Source organism: Gigantopelta aegis, chromosome 3, assembly GCF_016097555.1.
Source record: "Gigantopelta aegis isolate Gae_Host chromosome 3, Gae_host_genome, whole genome shotgun sequence".
In the NCBI taxonomy this organism is placed as follows: Eukaryota; Metazoa; Mollusca; class Gastropoda; order Neomphalida; family Peltospiridae; genus Gigantopelta; species Gigantopelta aegis.
The window spans coordinates 43,537,213-43,562,243 of NC_054701.1; the positions used below are offsets into that span (position 1 = coordinate 43,537,213).

General features: G+C 38.6%; 1 protein-coding gene across 2 annotated transcripts; it reads right to left on the reverse strand.

Moving 5' to 3' along the window:
• Window positions 1–4,737: 4,737 nt before the first annotated feature.
• LOC121368081 (proton myo-inositol cotransporter-like) lies at window positions 4,738–25,031 on the reverse strand. 2 transcript variants are annotated; one of them, XM_041492618.1, is made up of 10 exons: window positions 24,781–25,029; window positions 20,476–21,194; window positions 19,778–19,937; window positions 19,025–19,227; window positions 17,467–17,575; window positions 16,176–16,336; window positions 13,265–13,391; window positions 11,823–12,055; window positions 10,331–10,483; window positions 4,738–6,035 (listed from the first exon to the last, which is right to left on the reverse strand). In XM_041492618.1, exons 2-10 carry the CDS (start codon window positions 20,891–20,893, stop codon window positions 5,866–5,868), a joined length of 1,734 nt encoding a protein of 577 aa, XP_041348552.1. In that variant the 5' UTR covers window positions 20,894–21,194; window positions 24,781–25,029; the 3' UTR covers window positions 4,738–5,865. The 2 variants fall into 2 exon arrangements, 1 of the variants encoding a protein (XP_041348552.1); XR_005957470.1 differs by lacking the exon at window positions 11,823–12,055 and having other exon boundaries at window positions 5,898–6,035; window positions 24,781–25,031.

The window sequence follows — 25,031 nt, forward strand, 5'->3', positions numbered from 1 at the left end:
CAACCAATCCCTTCAGGTTCTAATAAACCAAATCAATTCTTATTGTCGATAACGTTACTAATAAAATCGATATAAGCAGCGTATCAACACACCCAGGAAGTACATCAATTAAAAACAAAGTGTGGCATCTCACATCTAATCTACCTTCAAAAAAATGGGAGTGGGGTGTCACATACCATTTAAGAGATTTAATGAATGGTTTTTTTTATTTAAAACGATAATTTTTGCTAAAAATTGCAGTTCCATTTTTGAGGGTACATTAGGTGCATTAGTTTCAACCTCTGGTATATACTGCATAACAACTGTATAACAAATAAAAGTGTATTCATTTATTGTCAATGAATAATAGTATTTGCACAAATAATAAATGCCACATGTTACTACCAATGACCGCCACAGTGGTTTTTATTGCGTAAATGATACACCTTGAACTTTGACACGGAACTCTCTTCTTTGGTACCATGAATACAGTGGTACCTCTAAACCGGACACTCTCAGGACCAAGTAAAAAGTCTGGTTTTAAGATGTATCCAGTATAGAGAGCTTCTCTTCTGTACAGATATTTAAAACGGGACGATGAAAAACGTCCGGTTATGAGGGAATTCCGGTTTACATAGGGTCCGGTTTTGAGAGGTTTCACTGTATATGTATTAGTAAATGAAATTATATATATATTAAGCATGCAAACAAATGAGATACTTTTAACAACTGAAAGATTTTGTTGAAATTAGGAAAGAATTTGAATAAAATGCGATTGAAGTATTTTTTAAAATCCCCCCCCCCCCCCTTAAAAAAAAAAAAACCAGCTAGGGTGGGGGTGGCAATAAAACAGCATTTATTCTGAATTACGAAAAGACAAAAAAAACAAATGGTTGTTTTTATCATTTTAGTGAGACCAGTGCAAAAATAGTTTTATATGAAATGTCGTTGCAATACATTAAGTTACGTTTTTATTTCTAACGCATTTTATTCAGTTTTTTCCGATTTGAATTTTTTTTATTTCACTTAGTTGTTACCAATAGTATGTCATTTTCGCAGCATGCTTAATATATATGATCTAACATTTCTATAAGAAAATATCCAGTGCAGTATTTATGACTCTCAATATGTTTAAGTTACAATGTTTGTTCTCACCAAATTTACCTGCGCTGTCACTGTCGTCGGTTGTTAGTAGTCTTATTCAACTTATTGTGATAGCACATCAAATATGCTACACAACCTGAATCCTATTCCCCACTCCAGAATTGTCTTCCCCTGTCGGACGTACATACGCATTCCTGCGCATCATTATTCTGCATGGAATAACCATGGTGCTCTCTCTCTCTCTCTCTCTCTCTCTCTCTCTCTCTCTCTCTCTCTCTCTCTCTCTCTCTCTCTCTCTCTTTCTCTTTCCCTCCCCCTCCCCCTTTTTCTCTCTGGTAGAATGATATCCTATCCAACAAAAAAAATCCCAAAACTAAATACTCGTAAAATACGGAAATAGCAATAATAATAATTAAAAACATTTAAGTGTACACAAAACGAAACACATTAAGAAGACGAAGTCCTACGACAACGACGACAACGACGACGTAAAAGAAATGGAACAACAACAACACCAACACCAACGAGAAGCAGGCCGTTACAAACCGAGGATGGAGGATGGAGGCACCCCTATTTGAGCATCTGATTTGAGCTCCCCACTAGAGTCGGTGCCTCCCCAACCGACTTCAAATATCGTTTCTACGGGCCTGAGAGAGGAAAAAACCAAAAGAGAAACTCACCCATCTTCCAATACAAGGGGTTCCAGAAACGTAACGTAATAATCATGTGACGTCAAATCATTGATGACGTCAACAACGTTGCTAACCAAGTGGATCAGCAGCCAATCCTTTCAGGTTCTAATAGACCAAATCAATACTTATTGCCGATAATGTTAACATTTACTAATAAAATCGATGTAAGCAACGCATCAACACACCCAAAAAGTACATAAAAAACAAAATACAAGTGTGGCACCTCAAATCTAATCTACCTTCAAGAAAATGGATGGGGGTGGGGGTCACATGCCATTTAAGAGATTTAATTACTGTTTTTATTAGAAACCGTCATTTTTGCTAAAAACAAAATTGCAGTTCCATTTTTGGGGGTACATTAGGTGCATTAGTTTCAGCCTCTGGTATATACTGCAAAACAACTATATAACAAATAAACGTGTATTTATTTATTGTCAATGAATAATAGTATTTGTACAAATAATCAATGTCACATATTACTACTAATCACAGCCACATCTGTTTTTATTCTGTAAATGGTACACCTTGAACTTTGACACGCAAATCTCTTCTTTGGTACCATGCAACCTTTATCTTCGACTAATATAAGTATTGGGTGATTCATACACCAAAAAAAAGAAGGAATGAATTATGTAGGGGGTCTAACCTATGGGGAGCGAAGTTTCCAAAAGGGTCGAGTCCGATTCCTGCGGAAAATATATTTTAAAAATAAGAAAATTCGCTTTGAACCGAACCACCGTGGGCCGTGTGCAGTTCCAATATGCACTTAAGCCCAGGTGGGCACTTTGTTACGTAATACCTTCGCGCGACCGTGGTCGAGCTGTGCCTAATACACACCCAGCTGTGGTGCGGAGGCCATGTGGCCAGTAGTTACGTAATACCTCCGCGAGTGCGGCTTTTACGACCGTGATTTTGGCGACTATGCGTCAGCAAGTCTGGCCATCTAAGAAAAATATGCCGTCTTGGTCGCTGTGGAAATATCACTTGTAAGTATTCGTTTCCGCGATGTGCCCCCAGGCGATATTTGGGTTTTTTTATAATAAATAGCTAGGGTTTTAGAGATATCAGGGAGAAACAAAAGGAAGGCTCCAGGGGATCGTTGTCCATCCGGACTGGTAAATATTTTATTTCTGCTCTGTTGTATAACCTTGATGTGATTGATGTGACTTTAAATATTTTAATACTGTATTATACCAATGTTATTTAGACGGTGCTGCCGGTAATCTGACGCAGTAAACTGTAGGCTCACTGTTCTAATATATATAAAGCTTAACCAGTCATCCTAGAGGACCTAGGTAAACTGTAGGTTATTGTCTTTATTGTGATAGGTACCAGTATTAAGTCTGTATTACAAGGTTACTGAATGAGTAGTTAAGGGTTAATTAAAAATTAACCAGTTAGGAATAGAGTTGTAATTCCTTTATTACTTAAGTTCCCCTGGAAGCGTTTCTCAATTATCACACGTGTGGGTGTTGTGTCACGGTGAATTGATTAGAATATTGTGTAAACTAGACACCTAATGATTAACTAATTAAGTGATTAGTTCTGGGTTGTTATTATATTTGTTGTTGTTAATTAACTACTGCGGCAGTACATTTGTCTGCGTAGTAGTAATACAGATTCCAAAGTGTATAGTGTTTTTGTTGTGTTTTCTAGTGAACTAAACGTGCTACATTACGTATACTTTATATAAGATCTTATCTCTGATCATACCTAGACGAGCCACGCGGATATAACTGCCCGTTACAGAGAGATCTAATAGATATACAGTTAAGAGAGATATTTTGATAATCGTGTTTTATTCAGTTACGGGTATTATAGGATCCCCGTGACAAGCATGAAAACCCCCCAAAACAAAACAAAACAAAACAGTGGGGAAGTGGTGGCAACAAAACAGCATTTATTCTGAATTACTTATTGTGGCTTATTACAAAAAGACAAGAAAACAAATGGTTGTTTTTATAATTTTAGTGAGACCAGTGCAGGCAACGCTCGTGCAAAAATAGTTTCATATGCAATGCTGTGTCGTTGCAATAAATTAAGTTACGTTTTTACTTCTAATGCATTCTATTCAGTTTTCTTCCGATTTGAAAAAAATTATTTCACTTAGTTGTTACCAACAGTATGTCATTTTGGCCGCATGTTTAATATATATGACCTGACATTTCTATAAGAAAATATCCAGTGCAGTATTTATGATTCTCAATATGTTGCTACAATTTTTGTTCTCACCAAATTTACGTTTACCTCTGTTTTCAGAAGTCTTATTCAACTTACCGTGATAGCACATCAAATATACTACACAACCTGGGGCCTAATTCACAAAGCTCTCTTCGGCTCTGCTAGACAACAAAGCATCCTCTTTGCAAGTCGTTTAGCATTGCACTGCGAGATCGCAAAGTTGCGAGAGTTTAGTGAATTAGGCCCCTGAATTCTATTCCCCACTGCAGAATTGTCTCCCCCTGCCGGATGCATATGTACGCATTCCTGCGCATGGGTCGGGGGTGGGTGGTGGTGGGGGTGGGCGTAGCTCAGTGATACAGCGCTCGCTTGATGCGCGGTCGGTCTGTGGTCAATCCCCGTCGGTGGGTCCCATATGTGTATTTCTCGTTCCAACCAGTGCACCACGACTGGTACATCAAAGGCCGTGGTATGTGTTTTCCTGTCTATGGGATGGTGCATATAAACGATCCCTAGCTGCTAATCGAAAGGAGTAGCCATAAAGTGGCGACAGCGGGTTTCCTCTCTCGATATCTGTGTGGTCCTTAACCAAATGTCCGACGCTATATAACCGTAAATAAAATGTGTTGATTGCATCGTTAAATAAACCATTTCCTGTTTCCACTCTAACGTATTTGTACATTTGCATGCATATCATACCAATTCATGTCAATTAAGTACCAATACATCCCAAGGGGAAGCATACACTATAATGAACATACAAACAATTGACAACCCAATGTTCAGCATCAAATATATTTAGTTATATGTATATACATAACAATAAATAACGTTGCATGTTTCCGCTTTCATTCCCCATATTTTAAAGGGTCTGTCCTGAGTTTGCTGTCATTGTAACCTGTCTAAAGCCCCGGTCACACTGTCAAGGATCAGGATGCCGGGTTAGCCACGGATACGATCCGGCATCATTCGTGACAATCCGTTGTGGTCCGTACTAAATTGTACCGATCCTTAGCGATCCGTAGCGCTTCCCGTTGTTAAAGAACCCCTATCATTAATAATCCTTGGTTTATCCGTCGAAAACCGTTGTTAAAACGTGGTACATTCGTAAGGGACCGCGGAAAGACCGCTATCCGGGTCATCCATGAGGTTTTCATCCGTCGTTGATCCGGCCAGACGATCCTTGACAGTGTGACCGGGGCTTTAGACTGACATATGTTATTTGATGACTAAAATTACATTTTAAAGATATTTTCCTGTTTAGAATATCAGTATTTGTATAAACAAGGTATTTGTTGTCCTAATGTTTGTAGTAGCCAAAATTAGATTTTAACTTCAAGAAATTTCGTACGTACGAAAAAATATACATTACGAAATCAATTAAATATGTCAACATTAGCACATGACCACAAACACATTGGATACACAGACGCTGATATTGTAAACAAGAATATGTATTAAATATGTAATTTTAGTCGTCAAAAAGACTGTTAGTTGGAAACACTTTACAATGGCCGCAAACTCAGGACAGTCCCTTTAAAGCATGCATACATAATATATTCAAATTTAAATTGTGACGTCATTTGTCGGTCACCCTTGTTGGAGTCTGAAATAATATAACTTTTTAAAAATAAAAAATAAAAATAAAAATGTGTGGGTATGTAATTAAAGGTATTTAATCCTTTATACATATTTTGGTGATAAAGCAACTTTGCAAGAAAGCATTTTAAAAATTATTATAAAATAGGTTATGAAATTATGAAATAGTCTTGAAGTTAGGAAACCATTCCATAAATTGTGAGGAATCAGGCGCGGATCCAGGATTTTTAAAATAGGGGGTGGGGGGGGGGGGGGGGGGGCGGGCCCCTTGGGCCCCCCACTAAATCCGCGCCTGTGAATAACGACCAGCTCAGTTTTGTTCAAGTTTTGGATTTTCACTAAACTGACGTTTCTTTCTCTCTTTTTTCGACAAGAATATCTGTTCCATTTCTTCTAATGTCTTTTGTTTCGTTTCGGGCAGAAAGATCGCTATTGCTATAAACCCGCATACACATGCTCCTGCATACAGCCAGAACGTCCCTGAAATAAATAAATAGCTAATTAAGAGGAAGTCATGTATGGTAAATAGACATCAACGGAAAGTATAGTAATTTGTGTTTAATGACGCCCAAGAAAATTATAAGCTACATCTGTTTGGGGTCTTACCATTTTGGTAGTATCAACACTTGGTCTAGACCAAGGAATGTTTTTGATTTTTCGAGTCGTACGAGCCTACTAATATTCCACAATAATCTACAGTTGATTCTGTTGAAAGCACATGCATTGTAACGTGACTGTGAGGTTATGCGTACTTATGTGGCAAAAAGGCATGGTCATACCGCATAAAGAGTAAATGAAGATTCTTGATCCAACCATTCTTACATGTAAGTTATTGATCAGAAAGCGCTTAACTTCTCATTGTCACGTGACTGACCTTTGACCTAGCGACATCTACTGGTCATGGCCAACCGTTAAAAAAAAAAAAGTTTGTTTTATTTAACGACGCCGCTAGAGCACATTCATTTTTTATCTTATCATCGGCTATTGGACGTCAAACATATGGTCATTCTGACACTGGGTTTTTTTAGAGGAAACCCGCTGTCGCCACATAGGCTACTCTTTTTACGACAGGCAGCAAGGGATCTTTTATTTGCGCTTCCCACAGGCAGGATAGCACAAACCATGGCCTTTGTTGAACCAGTTATGGATCACTGGTCGGTGCAAGTGGTTTACACCTACCCATTGAGCCTTGCGGAGCACTCACTCAGGGTTTGGAGTCGGTATCTCGATTAAAAATCCCATGCCTCGACTGGGATCCGAACCCAGTACCTACCAGCCTGTAGACCGATGGCCTGCCACGACACCACCGACGCCGGTGGCCAACCGTTAAATACCAAGCTTGAGAATCCTAGGTCCAACTGTTCGCAAGTTATTGATCGGAACCCCTTTAACTGCTCAAAGTCACTGTGACTTTGACCTAGCGACCTTAAAATCGACAGGGTTCCTCTACCGGTCATGACCAACCTTCATATCAAGTTTGAGGATCCTAGGCCCAACCGTTCTCAGGTTATTGATCGGAAACCATCTTGTCTACCGACGTGACATACCGACCGATATGAGCAAAGCAATATACCCTCGCTTCTTCGAAGGTGGCCAAAATAATAAATATCACTGGTAGACTAGTGGTCCAATGAATAAACGTGGCTTAGATAAGGAAAAAAAAGGGAGTACGGAATTGTAGACGATACAATGTCATTGTAGCTTCATGATTGCCACTTGCCAGAAAATATTTCTTCTTTTATGCAAATTACAGAGGACAATGGTCACATGATCAATTGGGGTTTTTTTACATCCGAGGCCAACTGAAATAAACCATGCGTTTCGACGTAATGGTATGTATTTCCAATAAAAGTTGAATTGAAATTATTTCGTAATGTATTGTGCTTTATTTTAAGATAGTAATGTGTTATCTATTTTTATTATAAGACAATATAAATTAATGCAATTTACGTTACCAAACCCTTTATTTTCTTGCTCTGTCTATAATTTTAATTATTTATTTTTTAATTTAATTATTGTTTTATTAATAATTTTCAGCATAAAGAAAATAAAAGTTTTGGTAACGTACATTTTTTGATCTCTGTAATTTGCATACCAAAAGAAATATTTTCTGACAAGCGGACAATCGTAAAGCTACAAGGTGTCGCCTAGAAATTCCACCCTGTTGCCAACCTCTACAATTCCGTACTCCCTTTTCGACTTTTTGATTTTAAGACCACCTGTCTGGATGTTAAAAATAAATGCTTTGTTTCCGCTAACGTGCTAAACATAAATAGTGTAGGTAGGTATGCATAATAATTTTTGTTAAAAAAAGTGTTCATGGTCAGAGGCAAACTGTAAACAAAACTGTTTTATAATTTAAATAAGTCTGTATATATCTATGAACAAATGGCAACTTCTAAATGAAAGTGTCAATTTCTAAGTGAATTATAACATCTGCAATGATTATAAAATATTTATTCATGAAAAGACGGTTGGTCATTCATTTCTTAAAAACGTATTGGGTATGGGTAAAAAATAGGGTAGGTATGGTTAGCAGAAACAAAAAATCACCCCAGACGCCAATATGTCCTGTTTCCAACTAGTTTGTGTAACGAAAATTCATTAAACAAGTGTTTATCAAGACAGAAGAAATCGCACCAGATCCAGATCCAGTACTACTACTACCAGCGTTGCTGTTGCTACTACCGCTGCTGCTGTTACTGATCACGTGTTTGTTACTGCTGCAGTTGTTGGTGCTGCTGCTAACACTACTACTTCTGTTGCATCTGGCACTTCCATTGCTACTACTACTGCTGCTGATCACTGCTGTTACTACTACTGTTGCTGCTGCTGTTGCTAATACTACTACTACAGCAGAATTAGCATTAGCAGCAGTAGTAGTAGCGGCAGCAGCAGCAGCAGTAGTAGCCATAGTAGTGGCAGTGGCACCAGTAACAACAGAAGTAGTAGTAGCAGGAGGAGGAGTCAATAATTATGTCTGCAGCATATAGCTAATGTGCGCTTCATGCGGCGCACGCTGCCGCATATAGCTTATCGTGTACTTTATGCGTTGAAAATCACCGCATAACGCTCACAGTTGTACTATAAGCGGCGTTACAATGCATAATAAAAAGACACACAATGTCACGTATGTATATTCCAAGTAGTTTTGAATGTAAGCATTTACATAGAATTACTGATGGTGCATAAGTAAATTATTTATGAAAACGGAATTACCCAAGTAGACTGTTACCTTATACCTAGCTCTCACTCCAGCCAGTGCACCACAACTGGTACATCAAAGGCCGTGGTATGTGCTATCCTTGTCTATGAGATGGTGCATATAAAAGATCCATTGCTACTAATCGAAAGAGTAGCCCATGAAGTCGCGACAGCGTGTTTCCTCCCACAATATCTGTGTGATCCTTAACCATATGTCCGACGCCATATAACCGTAAATAAAATGTGTTGAGTGAGTCGTTAAATAAAACATGTCCTTCCTTCTTGCTACCTTATACGTTGTTGGTTATACCAGTAACGGCGTCGAGTATTGAACATAGACCCATGGTTACTCTTAACATTTTCGATTCCAAAGACCCTGGTTGCCTCACCCTCTTGCTCACCATATTTGCTTATTGTTTCCTTCAGAGTCAACGTGAAAGGAAAGAAGGAAATGGTTTATTTAACGATGCACTCAACACATTTTATTTTACGGTTATATGGCGTCAGACATATGGTTAAGGATCACACAGATATTGAGAGAGGAAACCCGCTGTCGCCACTCCATGGGCTATTCTTTTCGATTTGCAGCAAGGGATCTTTTATATGCACCATCCCATAGACAGGATAGCACATACCACGGCCTTTGATGTACCAGTCGTGGTGCACTGGCTGGAGCGAGAAATAGCCCAGTGGGCCCAATGACGGGTGAAAGAGACGACCTCGTGTTAGAGGTGTAGGAACTGTATACTCACCCTATCTGGTTATTGTTTCCGTGAGGGTCAAGAAGGTGAAAGAGACGACCTCGTGTTAGAGGTGTAGGAACTGCATACTCACCATATCTGGTTATTGTTTCTGAGAAAGTCAAGAAGGTGAAAGAGACGACCTCGTATTAGAGGTGTAGGAACTGCATACTCACCATATCTGGTTATTGTCTCCTTGAGGGTCAAGAAGGTGAAAGAGACGACCTCGTGTTAGAGGTGTAGGAACTGCATACTCACCATATCTGGTTATTGTTTCCGTGAGGGTCAAGAAGGTAAAGAGACGACCTCGTGTTAGAGGTGTAGGAACTGTATACTCACCATATCTGGTTATTGTTTCCGTGAGGGTCAAGAAGGTGAAAGAGACGACCTCGTGTTAGAGGTGTAGGAACTGCATACTCACCATATCTGGTTATTGTTTCCGTGTGGGTCAAGAAGGTGAAAGAGACGACCTCGTGTTAGAGGTGTAGGAACTGCATACTCACCATATCTGGTTATTGTTTCCGTGTGGGTCAAGAAGGTGAAAGAGACGACCTCGTGTTAGAGGTGTAGGAACTGTATACTCACCATATCTGGTTATTGTTTCCGTGAGGGTCAAGAAGGTGAAAGAGACGACCTCGTGTTAGAGATGTAGGAACTGTATACTCACCATATCTGGTTATTGTTTCCGTGAGGGTCAAGAAGGTGAAAGAGACGACCTCGTGTTAGAGGTGTAGGAACTGTATACTCACCATATCTGGTTATTGTTTCCGTGAGGGTCAAGAAGGTGAAAGAGACGACCTCGTGTTAGAGGTGTAGGAACTGCATACTCACCATATCTGGTTATTGTTTCCGTGAGGGTCAAGAAGGTGAAAGAGACGACCAGGTTGAAAGACCAGTTGACGCACATTGCAATTGCACTGCACGTGCTCCTAGCCCACAGTGGGTATATCTCGGCGTTGATTGTCAAAGGCATAGGTCCAAGGCCTACAACAAAATATTCCAAAACAAGGCTAAATAACGAAAGTGTCAGAAGCAGGTGGTTGGGAGGGGTCAGATTGACACTACCTCAACTTAAATATAATATAAGGCTTTTGGTCTTAAATATTGATAAAATCATTATACAATAACTTAATATTTAACTTTTGCTATAGTTTCAGATTAAAGAATCTTATAGAAAATATGCTTAATAACACTTGAATATTACTAACAAAAGTTTCTGGTAATTAATGTTTCTCTGGTTTATTCTTAAACAAACAACACAGAATCTGCTATATTATTGATGTCTTGTTATCTAGGAGCTTCTTTTCATCCCTGATTAGTTGTAATGGTTCGCTGTTTTATTCTCAAACCTAGCCTTGCTTTGTGTTTATATAAGCAACTGGATTAAGACATGGCTACTTTCAGTGGCTTCTTCCACTCCCTTAGTACAAATCTGTGATTATAGCACCATATGACTTTCATCTCTATAAAACTAAACATGTTTCTGGGGTTTAGATGGCAGAGTCCTATGAAGATAAACTTTAAACTGAGCTTTACAAAACGTATGAAGTTTGTAGAAAAGTGTTTTCCAAAAGATGCATATTTCACAATGCTGGAAGATCTTAAAACAGCAGCAGCTGATAGTGGAACAAAGAGTAGACATGGATACTATCTGCTATCAAAGTAAGTGTATTTCAATACATTCAATGCGATCGTATCGCAAAGATCACCTTAAGTGCATAACTACCTTATGCATTTAAGGTGATCTTAGTGCTAAGATCGCTTCGTGGAACGGGGCTCTGGTCAGAAGGAGCAACTCTAAAAATCAAACTCTGGGTTATATTTGCAGACCTGAGGAGGACATCCCAATTCACAACATGAGCATTCCTACGACTTTGGTACAACAGTGAGACGCAGCAAGAACAGCAGCAGCTGTAGAAAAAGAAGCCTAAAACAAATCTGTTTATCCACCATTTGCGTGTTTGTCCATCCCCACATAGCGTTCCTAAAGATATCCAGACAGCAGATACACAGTGAGAGTACAGCAAACATCCAGACAGACGGAGAGGTAGGCAGACAGATTTATCTTCTTGTCAATCATTGATCTTAAAACTATCTACCTATATCCATAGTAAAACTGAAAATGTCGATTAAGTACCAAGTGCGTTTGCAGAGGGGTGGGGACAGGGGTGGGGGGAACAAATCACAAATGCTCAAAGCAAATTTTCTTTTTTAAAATATATTTTCCGAAGAAAATGACCCGAACCTCCCTGAATATATTATTTAGAAATAAAAATTAATCATATCAATTATAATCTGTAATTACATTACAAACTGAACTTACCTGGCGCAAACGAAAACACCAGTAAGGCCATTCCAACAACTGGCATCCACATGAAATTATTTGGACAAAACCCAACATCAAAATTAAACGAAGAATCTGATTGGCCTGTTTCGTTGCAACGTCCAAATTGTGAATTTTGTGAATTGTCCTTATCCACAGGAAGACAAGATCCCAAGGACGTATCGTTAAAACAAAATCCACAGTCTACGTCGTTCGTACAGCTATCACAGTTTCTGACAAGAGAAAAAAAAAACCCACCTATGTTTAGTAATCAAAATTATTTTATCTCCAAAATTATTATTACTGTGGTTAATAGTAAACGGTAGGGCATATAATTTGGTATTTCGTATGATTATATCGATTATTGATTCATTCAATCAATCTATCAACTAGTCCAACGTGCTTACATCCAGTTACGGTTCAAACATGCTTGTTGAGGGTACACACTCTACATAACCAGAGTTTGTACTCAACACGAGAGGGGGAGAGGAGACTGTTTACAGCGGGCTAATGAACAATTTGGAATAGAACTTGGTCAAAAGGAAAGCTTGAACAAAACGTCGTTAATTGACCAAAGAAACAAGACTGACTGCTCAGTTTTTATATAATTTTTTAGCATTATTGAAGGACAATCCAAAGATAAATAAGAGAAAGAAGAGAGGATCAGACTATTTAACAATGTGAAGAAAAACATTTGACATAACATTTTGAACGAAGGCTTAAAAGTCCTATCAATATGTTCATGTGTGTGGCCTCGTTAAGGCTCTTACGGGGAACAGCTGGTAGGGTCGAGATGGGTTGCATCCCGTCAAGAAAACCCCTGGATCAGTAGATGCGGAAGGTGTAGTGCTGTACGGAAACCTAGATCTTTGAACAAGGGAAAATCTGATTAGGGTATAGTCCAAGTACTCTGCTTTTCAAGAGCTAGAAGAAACCCGACAGCACCCCCATTTAGCTCTGTTTCGGTCCCGTTCGACGACCGTTTATTTTCAGACCTAGATGATCGCTGTCGCGGTGATTCTGCATTCCAAGGGCTTTCTCGTAAGACTCAAAACTACAACATGGATTAGTGTCATCGAGCACTCGTTAGTGATACGATTCGCATCCAAAATAATGTATTGTTATACACTGCGTACTTCAGGGCTCACCCTGTGTATTGCCAAATTTAGACAATTCCTAATACTTATTTTTTAAAATGCCTACAAAATTTAGACTTAGCTAATAATATAAGCCTCTAATTAACCACATTTTAATGATTTTCAAGGAAATGCTCTACATTTTCTGAAATTTTTTAAATCAAAACTTGGTCCAGTGTGAGCCCTAATAGTTCCTAAGTATAAAATTCCGAAATATACGCAATTTATTAGCAGTGAATATTATACATTAGTAACTCTGAAGTGGACGTTTTAAAGACGTTAAACTATAAACAACTTGCTACTCACGTGTATGATGCACATGACGAGTTGTACAGAGTTCCATTGCTGAACGATTCCGTAAAATTTACAGGTGGAGCATTCAGGGCAGCCAACTGGAAACCAGTGGCAAGGATACACAAAGCCACACACACACCTGACGATGAACAGAACATAGAACAATAATTGTAGGGCAGTCTTTTAAAAAAAATCTACCTACCAGCTATGATATCTACTCACACGATTTAATACAGTAGTTTACTCGAACTGTCGTTTTGTTCGCGTGTCGATTATGCAACTTTTACTTCTCGTGATCGGTTACGTAATAAACCGTTACACATTCTGAAAGTCACTTTATCAAATATCAAAGTGGATGTTCTTTAATGATTTGCAAAACTTTTTTTTCCCCTAAAAGGTATTTGCTGGAAATATTGTCATAAAAAAATTAAGATCAATGCAAGTTTAAAAAAGTAAAGTTTGTTTTATTTAACGACACCATTAGAGCTCGTTGATTTTTTTATCTTATCATCGGCTTTTGGACGTCAAACATATGGTCATTCTGACACTGAGGGTTTTTTTTTTTAGAGAAAGTCCGCTGTCGCCACATAGGCGACTCTGTTATGATAGGCAGCAAGAGGTCGTTTATTTGCGCTTCCCACAGGTAGGATAGCACAAACCATGGCCTTTGTTGAACCAGTTATGGATCACTGGTCGGTGCAAATGGTTTACACCTACCCATTGAGCCTTGTGGAGCACTCACCCGGGGTTTGGAGTCGGTATCTGGATTAAAAAACCCAGTACCTACCAGCCTGTAGTCCGATGGCTTAAAGGGACATTCCTGAGTTTGCTGCATTGTAAGATGTTTCCAACTAATCAAATATTTCTACGATTAAACTTGCATATTAAATATATTTTCTTGTTTAGAATATCAGTGTCTGTATATTCAATGTGTTTCTGGTCGTCTTAATATTTGTAAGAAGCCCACATTGGGTTTTGTCTTCAAATAATTTCGTACATACGAAAAAACAATATTTTAGGAAATAAGATGAAATTTAACCTAGTACAAATATTAGAACGATCAGAAACACGTTTAATATACAGCCACTAATATTTTATGCAGAAAAATGTATCTGATATGTAATTACAATCGTTTAAAAAGTCTCTGTTAGTCAATAACATCTTAAAAAGTGCAGCAAAGTCAGGAATGTCCCTTTAACCACTGCGCCACCGAGGCCGGTCTAATGCAAGTTTGACGTCATTCATTAGGTTACGCCATTAAAACTCTCCTTATTAAACAATCAGTTGTCTGACTGAAAATTCACGTGAATAGACTTCCGGTAACCTAGCACTTTGAAATATTATCCCTTTTACCTACCTATACATACCTCCCTCCCTCCCTCCCTCCCTCTCTCCCTCTCTCTCTCTCTCTCTCTCTCTCTCTCTCTCTCTCTCTCTCTCTCTCTCTCTCTCTCTCTCTCTCTCTCTGTGTTTTTCGGTATCATATATTAGGAATTTAAATTGTATTATACGAGCCTAATATATGATATTGACAATACCGAAACACACGAGGGTAATAATCTCTTTATCAAATAATCTCAAGTTTAATACAACGTGTTACTGTAAACGGTACAGCAACTTTAATTCCAGTCCGCCATTACTAGATATTCAAAAGACGTAAGAATATGTGTCACGGTGTCTTTTTGAATGGAAATGACGTCAAACTTGAATGACGTCATTTTGGATGTCCTTACATCCTTACATCAAAATACACTAGTGCCTAACGTTTTTTGTTTTCTGAACTTTGGACAGTTTTCAGTGTAAAATTGCTATTGAAAAGTTTTTATTTGATGACTATGAATACATACGTCAATTATGGAGTGTCACCCTAGTACGTTTGCTCAAATGTCAATAAACCTAGTGCCGTGACCAATTAATTTACATGTAATTTGCAAGTTATCAAATTCTTAAAGTATCTGATCTGAAAAATATCACATACTTTGATTGCACTGAAAATGTAAGATATTATATGAATATGAATATCTAATACGGCTGTAGTTATGAAAGTACATGTACTATAATCATGGTTTAATATATGTATGTATATATGTATGTATGTATGTATATATGTGTGTGTGTGTGTGTATATGTATATATATATTTTAACAATTTCCAGGAAGGTCCATTAATCACTGTGGAACATTATTTCTGTCAATCTTTTTCATTCTGTTGATCATGTTTTGTTTTTAGTCATTTTTATTGTTTGAATTTGCGATTTACTGATAAAAAACGTCAACTTTAAAATTTCACTTCTGACCCCAATCGTCCTTCAAGATCTTTGGTGGTCATAAAACCTACTGTAATACTGAACTACCGGTTGGAATGTTTGCCCAATTAATTCACTATTATCATATAACCATTCCCCACAGCTAATATACCTTACAATTGTAAATTCTTATTAGAGATCCCCTACTTTTTGAAGAGTATATATATATATATATATATATATATATATATATATATATATATATGAGAGAGAGAGAGAGAGAGAGAGAGAGAGAGAGAGAGAGAGAGAGAGAGAGAGAGAGAGAGAGGGGGGGGGGAAGAGAGAGCTATATATTCATCTTAGGCATCGGAAGCGCATGGGGGGGGGGGGCAAAGCAGTTGAAACCCAAATTAATAAATAACTGGCCCACTAATTGCTGTCATCTTCCATTGCTTATATCGTATTTATCTATCTTATATAACTAACTACCTATCTATCTATCTACCTAGCTACACACAAACACACACACACACACACACACACACACACACACACACACATACACACAAAGAGAGTGACAGATATCTGTCTTTTTTGTCTCTTTGTTTGTCTGTCTGTCTATTTATTCCACACATACTAGTACACGTATACAAAAAAAGGAAAAGTAACTAGTAATACCTGCTATACTGACAAGTGTAATTATTTTTCGTCCAAGTCTGTCTACAAGCCACAACCCGATGAATGTTGAAAGGAAATTGACGCCATTTGGCACAGTAACCATCCAGATTGAGTGTTTGCTTGAAAACCCCGCCATTTTCATAATGGTGGCACTGTAGTATCTGATAATTAAATATATATTTATTTATTTATCTTTAAAGATCTATTATCAAAACAGCATGCGTCTTATTTCGATATTTTTATATTTCTCAAAATTACAGATTCAACACATAATTGTTGCATACTAGTAGATTGAGAATATAAAAATTGTACTGTCCTGCTATTGAGACCTATCCTAGTGTATACATTTAATAGCACCAAATAATCAGTACAACATTTAGAAAAACATGGATAAAAAAGATCACCTGGATACGAAATGACGTTTTCTATTGCCAGATCTACTAATGAAGCCAAAGGTAAAATTTGTTTTGTTTAACTGGAGCACATTGATTTATTAATCATTGGCTATTGGATGTCAAACACTTGGTAACTCTGACACAGAGTCTTAGAGAGGAACCCTGCTACATTTTTCAGTTAATAGCAAGGGATCTTTTATATGCACCATCCAACAGACGGGATATCACATATCACGGCATATGATACACCAGTCGTGGTGCACTGGCTGGAACGAGAAATAGCCCAATGGGTCCACCGACGGGGATCGATCCCAGACATACTGTTCATCAGGCGGACGCTTTACAACTGCGCTACGTCCCGCCCACTAGACAAAGACTGAGTAGAAGTAAGATTGTAAAAGGACGAACAAATGAGATAACACAAAGATAACAAGGAAAGGGTGAGGGTCTTACGAGTCGGATAACTTGTACCCAGTCCTAGTGCGAATGAAGGAAATGTTTTATTTAACGACGCACTTAACACATTTTATTTACGGTTATATGGCGTCAGACATATGGTTAAGGACCACACATATATTGAGAGAGGAAACCCGCTGTCGCCACTTCATGGGCTAATCATTTCGATTAGCAGCAAGGCATCTTTTATATGCACCATCCCACAGACAGGGTAGTACATACCACGGCCTTTGTTACACCAGTTGTGGAGCACTGGCTGTGACGAGAAATAGCCCAATGGGCCCACCGACGGGGATCGATCCCAGACCGACCGCGCATCGAGCGAGCGCTGTACCACTGGGCTACGTCCCGCCCCATAACATCAAGATAACAAGGTTTTACTACATAATATAATATGTTTTCAATCAACAAGAAAAGTGTTTATTCTGGAAAACACTCACATGACCGTGTTGATGCCACACATCTGCTGGAAGAACATCAGCATGCAGCCAACCAGAAGAGCGCGTCTGACGTGAGGCGTTGAGCAAACCTTCGTGATGATGAAACCGTCTGAAAGAACAAAAAAAAAAAACCCCACAAATATATACATTACAACACAACACCGAGAAAGAAAAGTTTGTTTGTTTGTTTGTTTTGTTTAATGAAACCACTAGAGCACATTGATTAATTAATCATTGGCTTATGGATGTCAAACATTTGGTAATTCTGACACGTAGTTACCAGAGAAAACCCGCTACATGTTTCCTAATGCAGCAAGGGATCTTTAATATGCACTTTCCCACAGAGAGGAAAGCACACACCACGGTCTTTGACCAGTTGTGGTGCACTACGCCGAGAGAGGGACAGAATAGCTATTTCTGAAGACAAAATTTTCTGAAACCAAATGTCTCACCGATGGTGTTCTGTGTGGATAAAGTTCTCAAACAATCTATAAGAGAAACCAAGTGTCAACGTATTTAAGTGGTAGTAGGGTAGATGGCTTCTCTATTGTGTCATGAGCACTTTCGTGATAACGTTTTTAAATCACATCAGGTTGGCCAATGAATCCGACTTCAGTACCTGTAGGTCTAATCAAAGCTAGTGTTATCACGTTCCCAGATTACCTTTTGAGCGACCAGTCAAAACACGAGTGGCATCATTCTTACAGTGAATTACCATGTCTTCAGATGATCTTTCAAACGGCTAATCAAAACACTAGTGGCATCATTCTAAAAATGAGTTATCATGTCTTCAGATGACCTTTCAAGAGACCAGTCAAAACACGACTGGCACCATTCTAACAGTGAGGTACCATGTCTTCGGATGGCCCTTGAAACGACCAGTCAAAACACCAGTGGCATTATTCTAACAGTGCATTACCATGTCTTGAGATGGCCTGTGAAACAACCAGTCAAAACACTATATAGTGGCATCATTGTATCAGTGAATTACCATGTCTTCAGATGGCTCTTGAAACGATCAGTCAAAACACTATATAGTGGCATCATTGTAACAATAAGTTACCATGTCTTCAGATGACCTATTAAGCGACTAGTCAAAACACGAATGGAATCATTCTAACAGTGAGCTATCACGTCTTCAGATGACCTTTTAAGCGACTAGTCAAAACACGAGTGGCATCATTCTAACAGTGAGTTACCATGTCTTTGGATGATCTTTCAAACGACCAGTCAAAACACAAGTGACATCATTTTAACAGTGAGTTACCATGTCTTCAGATGACCTTTAAAACGGCCAGTAAAAACACGAGTGACATCATTCTACCAGTGAATTACCATGTCTTCAGATGGCCTTTCAAGCGACAGTAGTCTTTGATTTCAGTTAGACTTAGTAACCTACAAGTATAAAACAAAACACTACCTCCACGCAGCTTGTCTTCCACCGCGAGTATAAAATAAAACACTAACTCCACGCAGCTTGTCTTCCACCAAAAGTATAAAACAAAACACTACCTCCACACAGCTTGTTTTCCACCACGAGTATAAAACAAAACACTACCTCCACTCAGCTTGTCTTCCACCACGGTTTCCTGGATCTCATTAAACTCCTTCGCGATGTCGTCTGTTCCACGAATCCTCTCAAGTACAGCGCGTGCCTCTTCGTCTCTGCCTCTACCCACAAGCCACCTGGGGCTCTCTGGTAAAAACAGAAAGGCGATCAGCTGAATGATCGCAGCCACTCCAGGAAGACCAAGCATGAATCTGAAATGCAATCAACGAATTCAATACTTCGACTCAAACTTCTCACTCAGTCAAACGCTCTACCGACTAAGACAGACCCCACCCCCTAGATCTATAATGCCACCATGGTGTTTTTGCTCAGGGTAATATAGGAGAATTCTTAAATATAGACACTGGAATTACAACATTCGATTACTGGAATCACAAGAATTCTTAACCGCTCGTTTAATTTTTATACAGGAAATACTGAGAAAGCACATTAGTCGTTAAGCAGTCTCGTGATGCTTTAGAAGGTCTACATTTTGCTTTCCTCAGAATAGTAGATGTACGGATTCAAACTGATATTCAAATCTGACCACAGCAACTATTTCTGCATATCAACATACAAACGGCACATACGTCGATTGTTAATGACATTTATTTAATTTAAATACAATTTAAACAAGAACAAAAGAGAGAGAGAGAGAGAGAGAGAGAGAGAGAGAGAGAGAGAGAGAGAGAGAGAGAGAGAGAGAGAGTCAAAGCGACCACCATGGAAAATAATAATTAAAAAACCCCATTTATTTGTTACCTCCATCCAATGTCTTCTATTTCGCTGAAGCCACCAACTATAACACTAGATACAAAAATGCCTATGGTGATAAAGAGCTGATTCAAGGACACCAAACCTCCCCTGTTGTGTGCTGGAGCAGATTCTGCTATATAGACAGCTACCGTTGCTATGGACAGGCCTATGGAATAATTGACAAACATAAAATATATACTATCTGTATATAGGTTAGCAGACATAGAAAACAATTTTTTTTAGCTCGAGCCTCGAGTGTTAGTGTTAATACAAACATATGCAATCTGTAAGTTTTCTAAATTCGTGGTTTTAAAAACTATACTCTTTCTTCAAGGGTAGACTGGTGAAGGGTTGCAGACGGACCGTATGGAATGTGTATATGAGTACAGGTGCATAGCCTTGGCTATAGTTGATTTTAAATTACTACTGGAAGCAAAGGCTAAAAATTAACATTATATTTGCAGGTAAAATCATTATTCTAGAAACGAGAAGTGAAATACGTACTTCCATGTACACGTCAATTTTAAGCCAAATGTTTGGGAAAAGTGGAATGTGTCCTTTATAGCAGCTGCTATCGTATCTACTCTTTGATATTATATTGGCGAAATTGTGATATTGGTACATGTTTGCTATTTACACTGATGAAATACCTTGCGGATCTGTATCAAATCTTCAATCTAACAACTGCAAGAATATTTCCTTACCTATGCCAGCACCAACCACTAGACGTCCAAGTAGTAGTATTTCCTTTGTGGGCGAGGCTCCCATGATAACGGCGCCAGTGACGAAGGCAATACTGGAAAATATGATGATCTTCTTTCTTCCAAACACATCAGCGAGATACCCAGACGAAAGAGCAAACAGAGCGGCAGCTCCGACTATGGCACTGACGATGGCTTCCGTCCACACCGTGTCGAGATGGAAGTGCGGCACGATCAGCAACATGGACCCGGACACGACGCCGATGTCGTAGCCCATCAGAAAGCCGCTGATTGTCGCAGAGAACGTCAGAAGGTAGACAAAGCATGTCGTCGTTGGTTTCTTGTGGGGGATTTCACGGACTTGAACTTTCATATCCTCATCTCCATCTTTACCTAGACTTTTGTACGTTACTGAAGACATTATTACAGCAAACTACGTCCGGGTTATGCAGACATTGATCTGGTGCATTTTTATACTAACTTATCAAGTGATTGTATCGTCTACGTCAGATGGCGTGAAAGTATAATCAAACCAACTATCTTATCAAACCACATTATTATCATTGTCACAAAGCGTCTAATACAGACGCAAGCTATTGATAGATGACACTATCTGGTGTTCATTTGGGTAATTGCAGAACACAGGTATGTCGTACATAATATTGATAAAGAACACCATTTGTGTTGGGTTTCCGTCGATCAGGATCCATGTAGTCTGGCAGCTGAATGAAAAAGTTAATATTATGGAGTACATACAATGTTTTATCACATCATGAATCCACTTGATAAAAAACACTGTCATCCTTGAGGAAATTATTATTTTATAGACAAAATTTAAAATGGCCGCCACCCAAAAAATATAACCAGTATTTCAGCAATAGTTGACTTAGAGACACAATTAATTTCTTTTCATGGTAAAGGAATCATATTATACTAATATATAAGGTATATCATACTTTTTATATATATAAAACAATTTAAAAAATCAAGATGGCTATCTCGAAACACAAAATCGGCTATAATTTTGACAACAATTAACATACAGATTAGATTCTTGTGTCAAATCCCAGTTTCAGTCATGGAATGTAATGTTACCCATGGAATAATTGTAATATTAAAGAGTAATGTTTATTTGACGTAAATTCAAATAGTATCACACCAATATGTAATACATCTCATAATTTGGCAAGCACATAATTATTATGTCTGACCACGCCATTAAATGATACACATATATCAACCATCGTAAACAAAAAAAATCCCACAATAATAGCTATAACTTCACAAATAAAATGTTTTTTCTTTGCAAGATATGTGCTCATGAAACTGCGGTATATGAAAATACAAATACACTTCACCTGAAATTGATTTAATTTTGTATCAAATTAACTAATAATTAATCATGTTATAATTGCTGGTACATCAACTGATAATACCAGATAAACCGTACCATCAAACTATCATACCCTTATTATCAAAATTTCATTCATTCAAGCAGTACGCCTATTTTCAATCATAGTAGTCACTAAGTTTCTTCAGTATCATTGGAAGATAGAGATCTTGTTTAGTCATTATCACTATCGTCTGCTCTACAACCTCATAAAACAATGAATAAAATAGTGTTGACGCTAAACAACTAATTCTGTGTTTCGTTGAGCACGGTCTTGTCGATGTTCAGCCACACCTTATCATCTTGAGGACATCAAGAGGTGTTGGTGATACATACGTCAGGTGGCAAAGGTACTGGGATTAGAGTGTTGTCACGTGAACACCCATATTGAGATGGATTCAATTTGGGTGGTTCCAACATCCAATGTCACTAGCCATGATACTGCTGTTAGTGGGGTCTATGGGTTAGTGGTCGCCATTTTGAAATGTCACGTGGCTAGGGCCGTTTTTTTGTCAAGTGACCTAAGGAAACTGCTCGTACCAATTCCCATGCTTCTGTCATCAACTGAACGATTATATCACTTATACTCGCTCCACTATATAAGCATGTTCCTTAAAAGCAGCACACGTAGGTGATAGGGACTTCAGATCTGGGGCCTAATTCACAAAGGTCTCTTAAGCTCTGCTAGACAACAAAGCATCATCTTTGTAAGTCTTTTAGCATGGCACTGCGAGATCGCAAAGTTGCGAGAGTTTAGCGAATTAGGCCCCTGGAGCATACCAGACTACAGACATATCTACAGTTTCTTTCGACCATAGAATGTTTGACTTCGTCTATTATATCCTCCATTTCTGCACGAAGATCACCTAGATGATTCAGTTGATGACCTGCTTTCAACAGTTTGACAATGGTTCCTTTACCAGTTCCAGGGGTGGGATTTAGCTCAGTCGGTAAAGGTGCTTGCATCGCAGGATCAAACCACCTCGGTGGATCCATTCAGCTGATTGGGGTTTTCTCGTTCTAACCAGTGCACCACAACTGGTTAAAGGTCGTGGTATGTTCTTTCCTGTCTGTGGGAAAATGCATATAAAAGATCCCTTGTTGTATTAGGAACAAAATGTAACGGGTTTCCTCTGATAACTACGTGTCAAAAATACCAAATGTTTAACATCCAATAATTTCGAGAATTTAAGAAAACACAAAACTATTAGGTAATCTGTCTGATGCTATCACATGATTCTTTGACAATGAAAACGCATGGTTTCGAACACGATTGAGTCTCTAAGTCAACTATTGGCTATATTTGTGTTTGGTGGTGGCCATTTTGAATTTTGTTAATAAAACAAAATTATCCCAAAGATGACAAAGTGTCATCAAGTGGATTCATCATTTGTATGGTATTGTTTACCAAAAAAAAAAAAAAAAAAAAAAAAAAGTATCAAAACATAAATTTTAGACACAGGCAATGCAATGAAATCATTAATTACGTTGTTAGAAATCTCAAAAATTAAAATGGTGGGCAATTATCAATCCCCCCACACAGTCGATTATGGATTTTCATAATCGATCATGACATCGGTAGAGCGAAACAAATCAATATTCGATTATTATCCATCATTAGAACATCACTAACCACAACAACAACCATATACAGGGTCTTACATAACGGGTCGGTAATTGTCTATTTAACGACGTACTCAACACATTTTTATTTACGGTTATACGGCGTTGGACATATGGTTAAGGACCACACATATATTGAGGGAGGAAACCCGCTGCCGCCACTTCATGGGCTACTCTTTTCGATTAGCAGCAAGGAATCTTTTATATGTACCATCCCACAGACAGGATAACACATACCACGGCCTTTGATATACCAGTCGCGGTGCACTGGCTGGAGCGAGAAATAGCCCAATGGACCCACCGATGGGGATCGATCCCAGACCGACCGCGCATCAAACGAACGCTTTAACACTGGGCATAACGGGTCGACGCACACAAATAAATCAAGACACAGCTAGTGATGACACAGCTAGTAATAAAGGGTTTTCCAAGATATACTGATGGAAAGAAATAAAGGATCACACAGATAGCAACAAGAAATAAAAAGTTTGTTTTATTTAACGACGCCACTGAGCACATTGATTTTTTATCTTATCATCGGCTATTGGACGTCAAACATATGATAATTTTGACACTGTTTTGAAGAGGAAACCCGCTGTCGCCACATAGGCTACTCTTTTTTCGACAGGCAGCAAGGGATCTTTTATTTGCGCTTCCCACAGGCAGGATAGCACAAACCATGGCCTTTGTTGAACCAGTTATGGATCACTGGTCGGTGCAAGTGGTTTACACCTACCCATTGAGCCTTGCGGAGCACTCACTCAGGGTTTGGAGTCGGTATCTGGATTAAAAATCCCATGCCTCGACTGGGATTCGAACCCAGTACCTACCAGCCTGTAGACCGATGGCCTGCCACGACGCCACCGAGGCCGGTTCAAACAAGAAATAATGACTGCATCAAAAATCAATTCATGTTGTCAGAAGTTGACTGGGAACACACTCCACACTACAGACATTCAATCGTACATTACAACTCGGTATGAAATACAGACATTACCATGCTAGTAATGAATTACATTTGGTCTACAGTTCGATGTGTTCCCTTATTTCTTTCCATCAGTATAGGTAAGAAAGATCACTTTTAAACTACCTCCGCTTGGAATGGTCCAGTAATAGTGTTCAATGTGATGTAAACAACAATAATCACAACACGAAAAAGATAACAATAAGAAGGAAAAAGAAGTGGAAGAGGATTAAGGAAGAGGAGAAGAATAATCACAAGACGACCAGACGACAAGAATAGTTAGCTTAAATATGTAGCAGTGTTTTTGTTTTCTGGCATTAGAAACACTCACGGAAGATATCACAGTAGTCGGTCTTATTCCTCTTGAAAGTATATCGCTGTCCGTGACCTACTATGTCACAAACAAAACGTGTAGCTCACACATACACACAAATGATGATGTCACCCGTCATGCATGGACCAGGACGTTACGCCCGAACACTTGTCAGCAATATTTGTTTGCATGATCAAATAAACTGTACTGACCCCGGAACGATCGAGTAATTAATTGCATATATATGCATTCCAAGGCGGGTAAGTGGG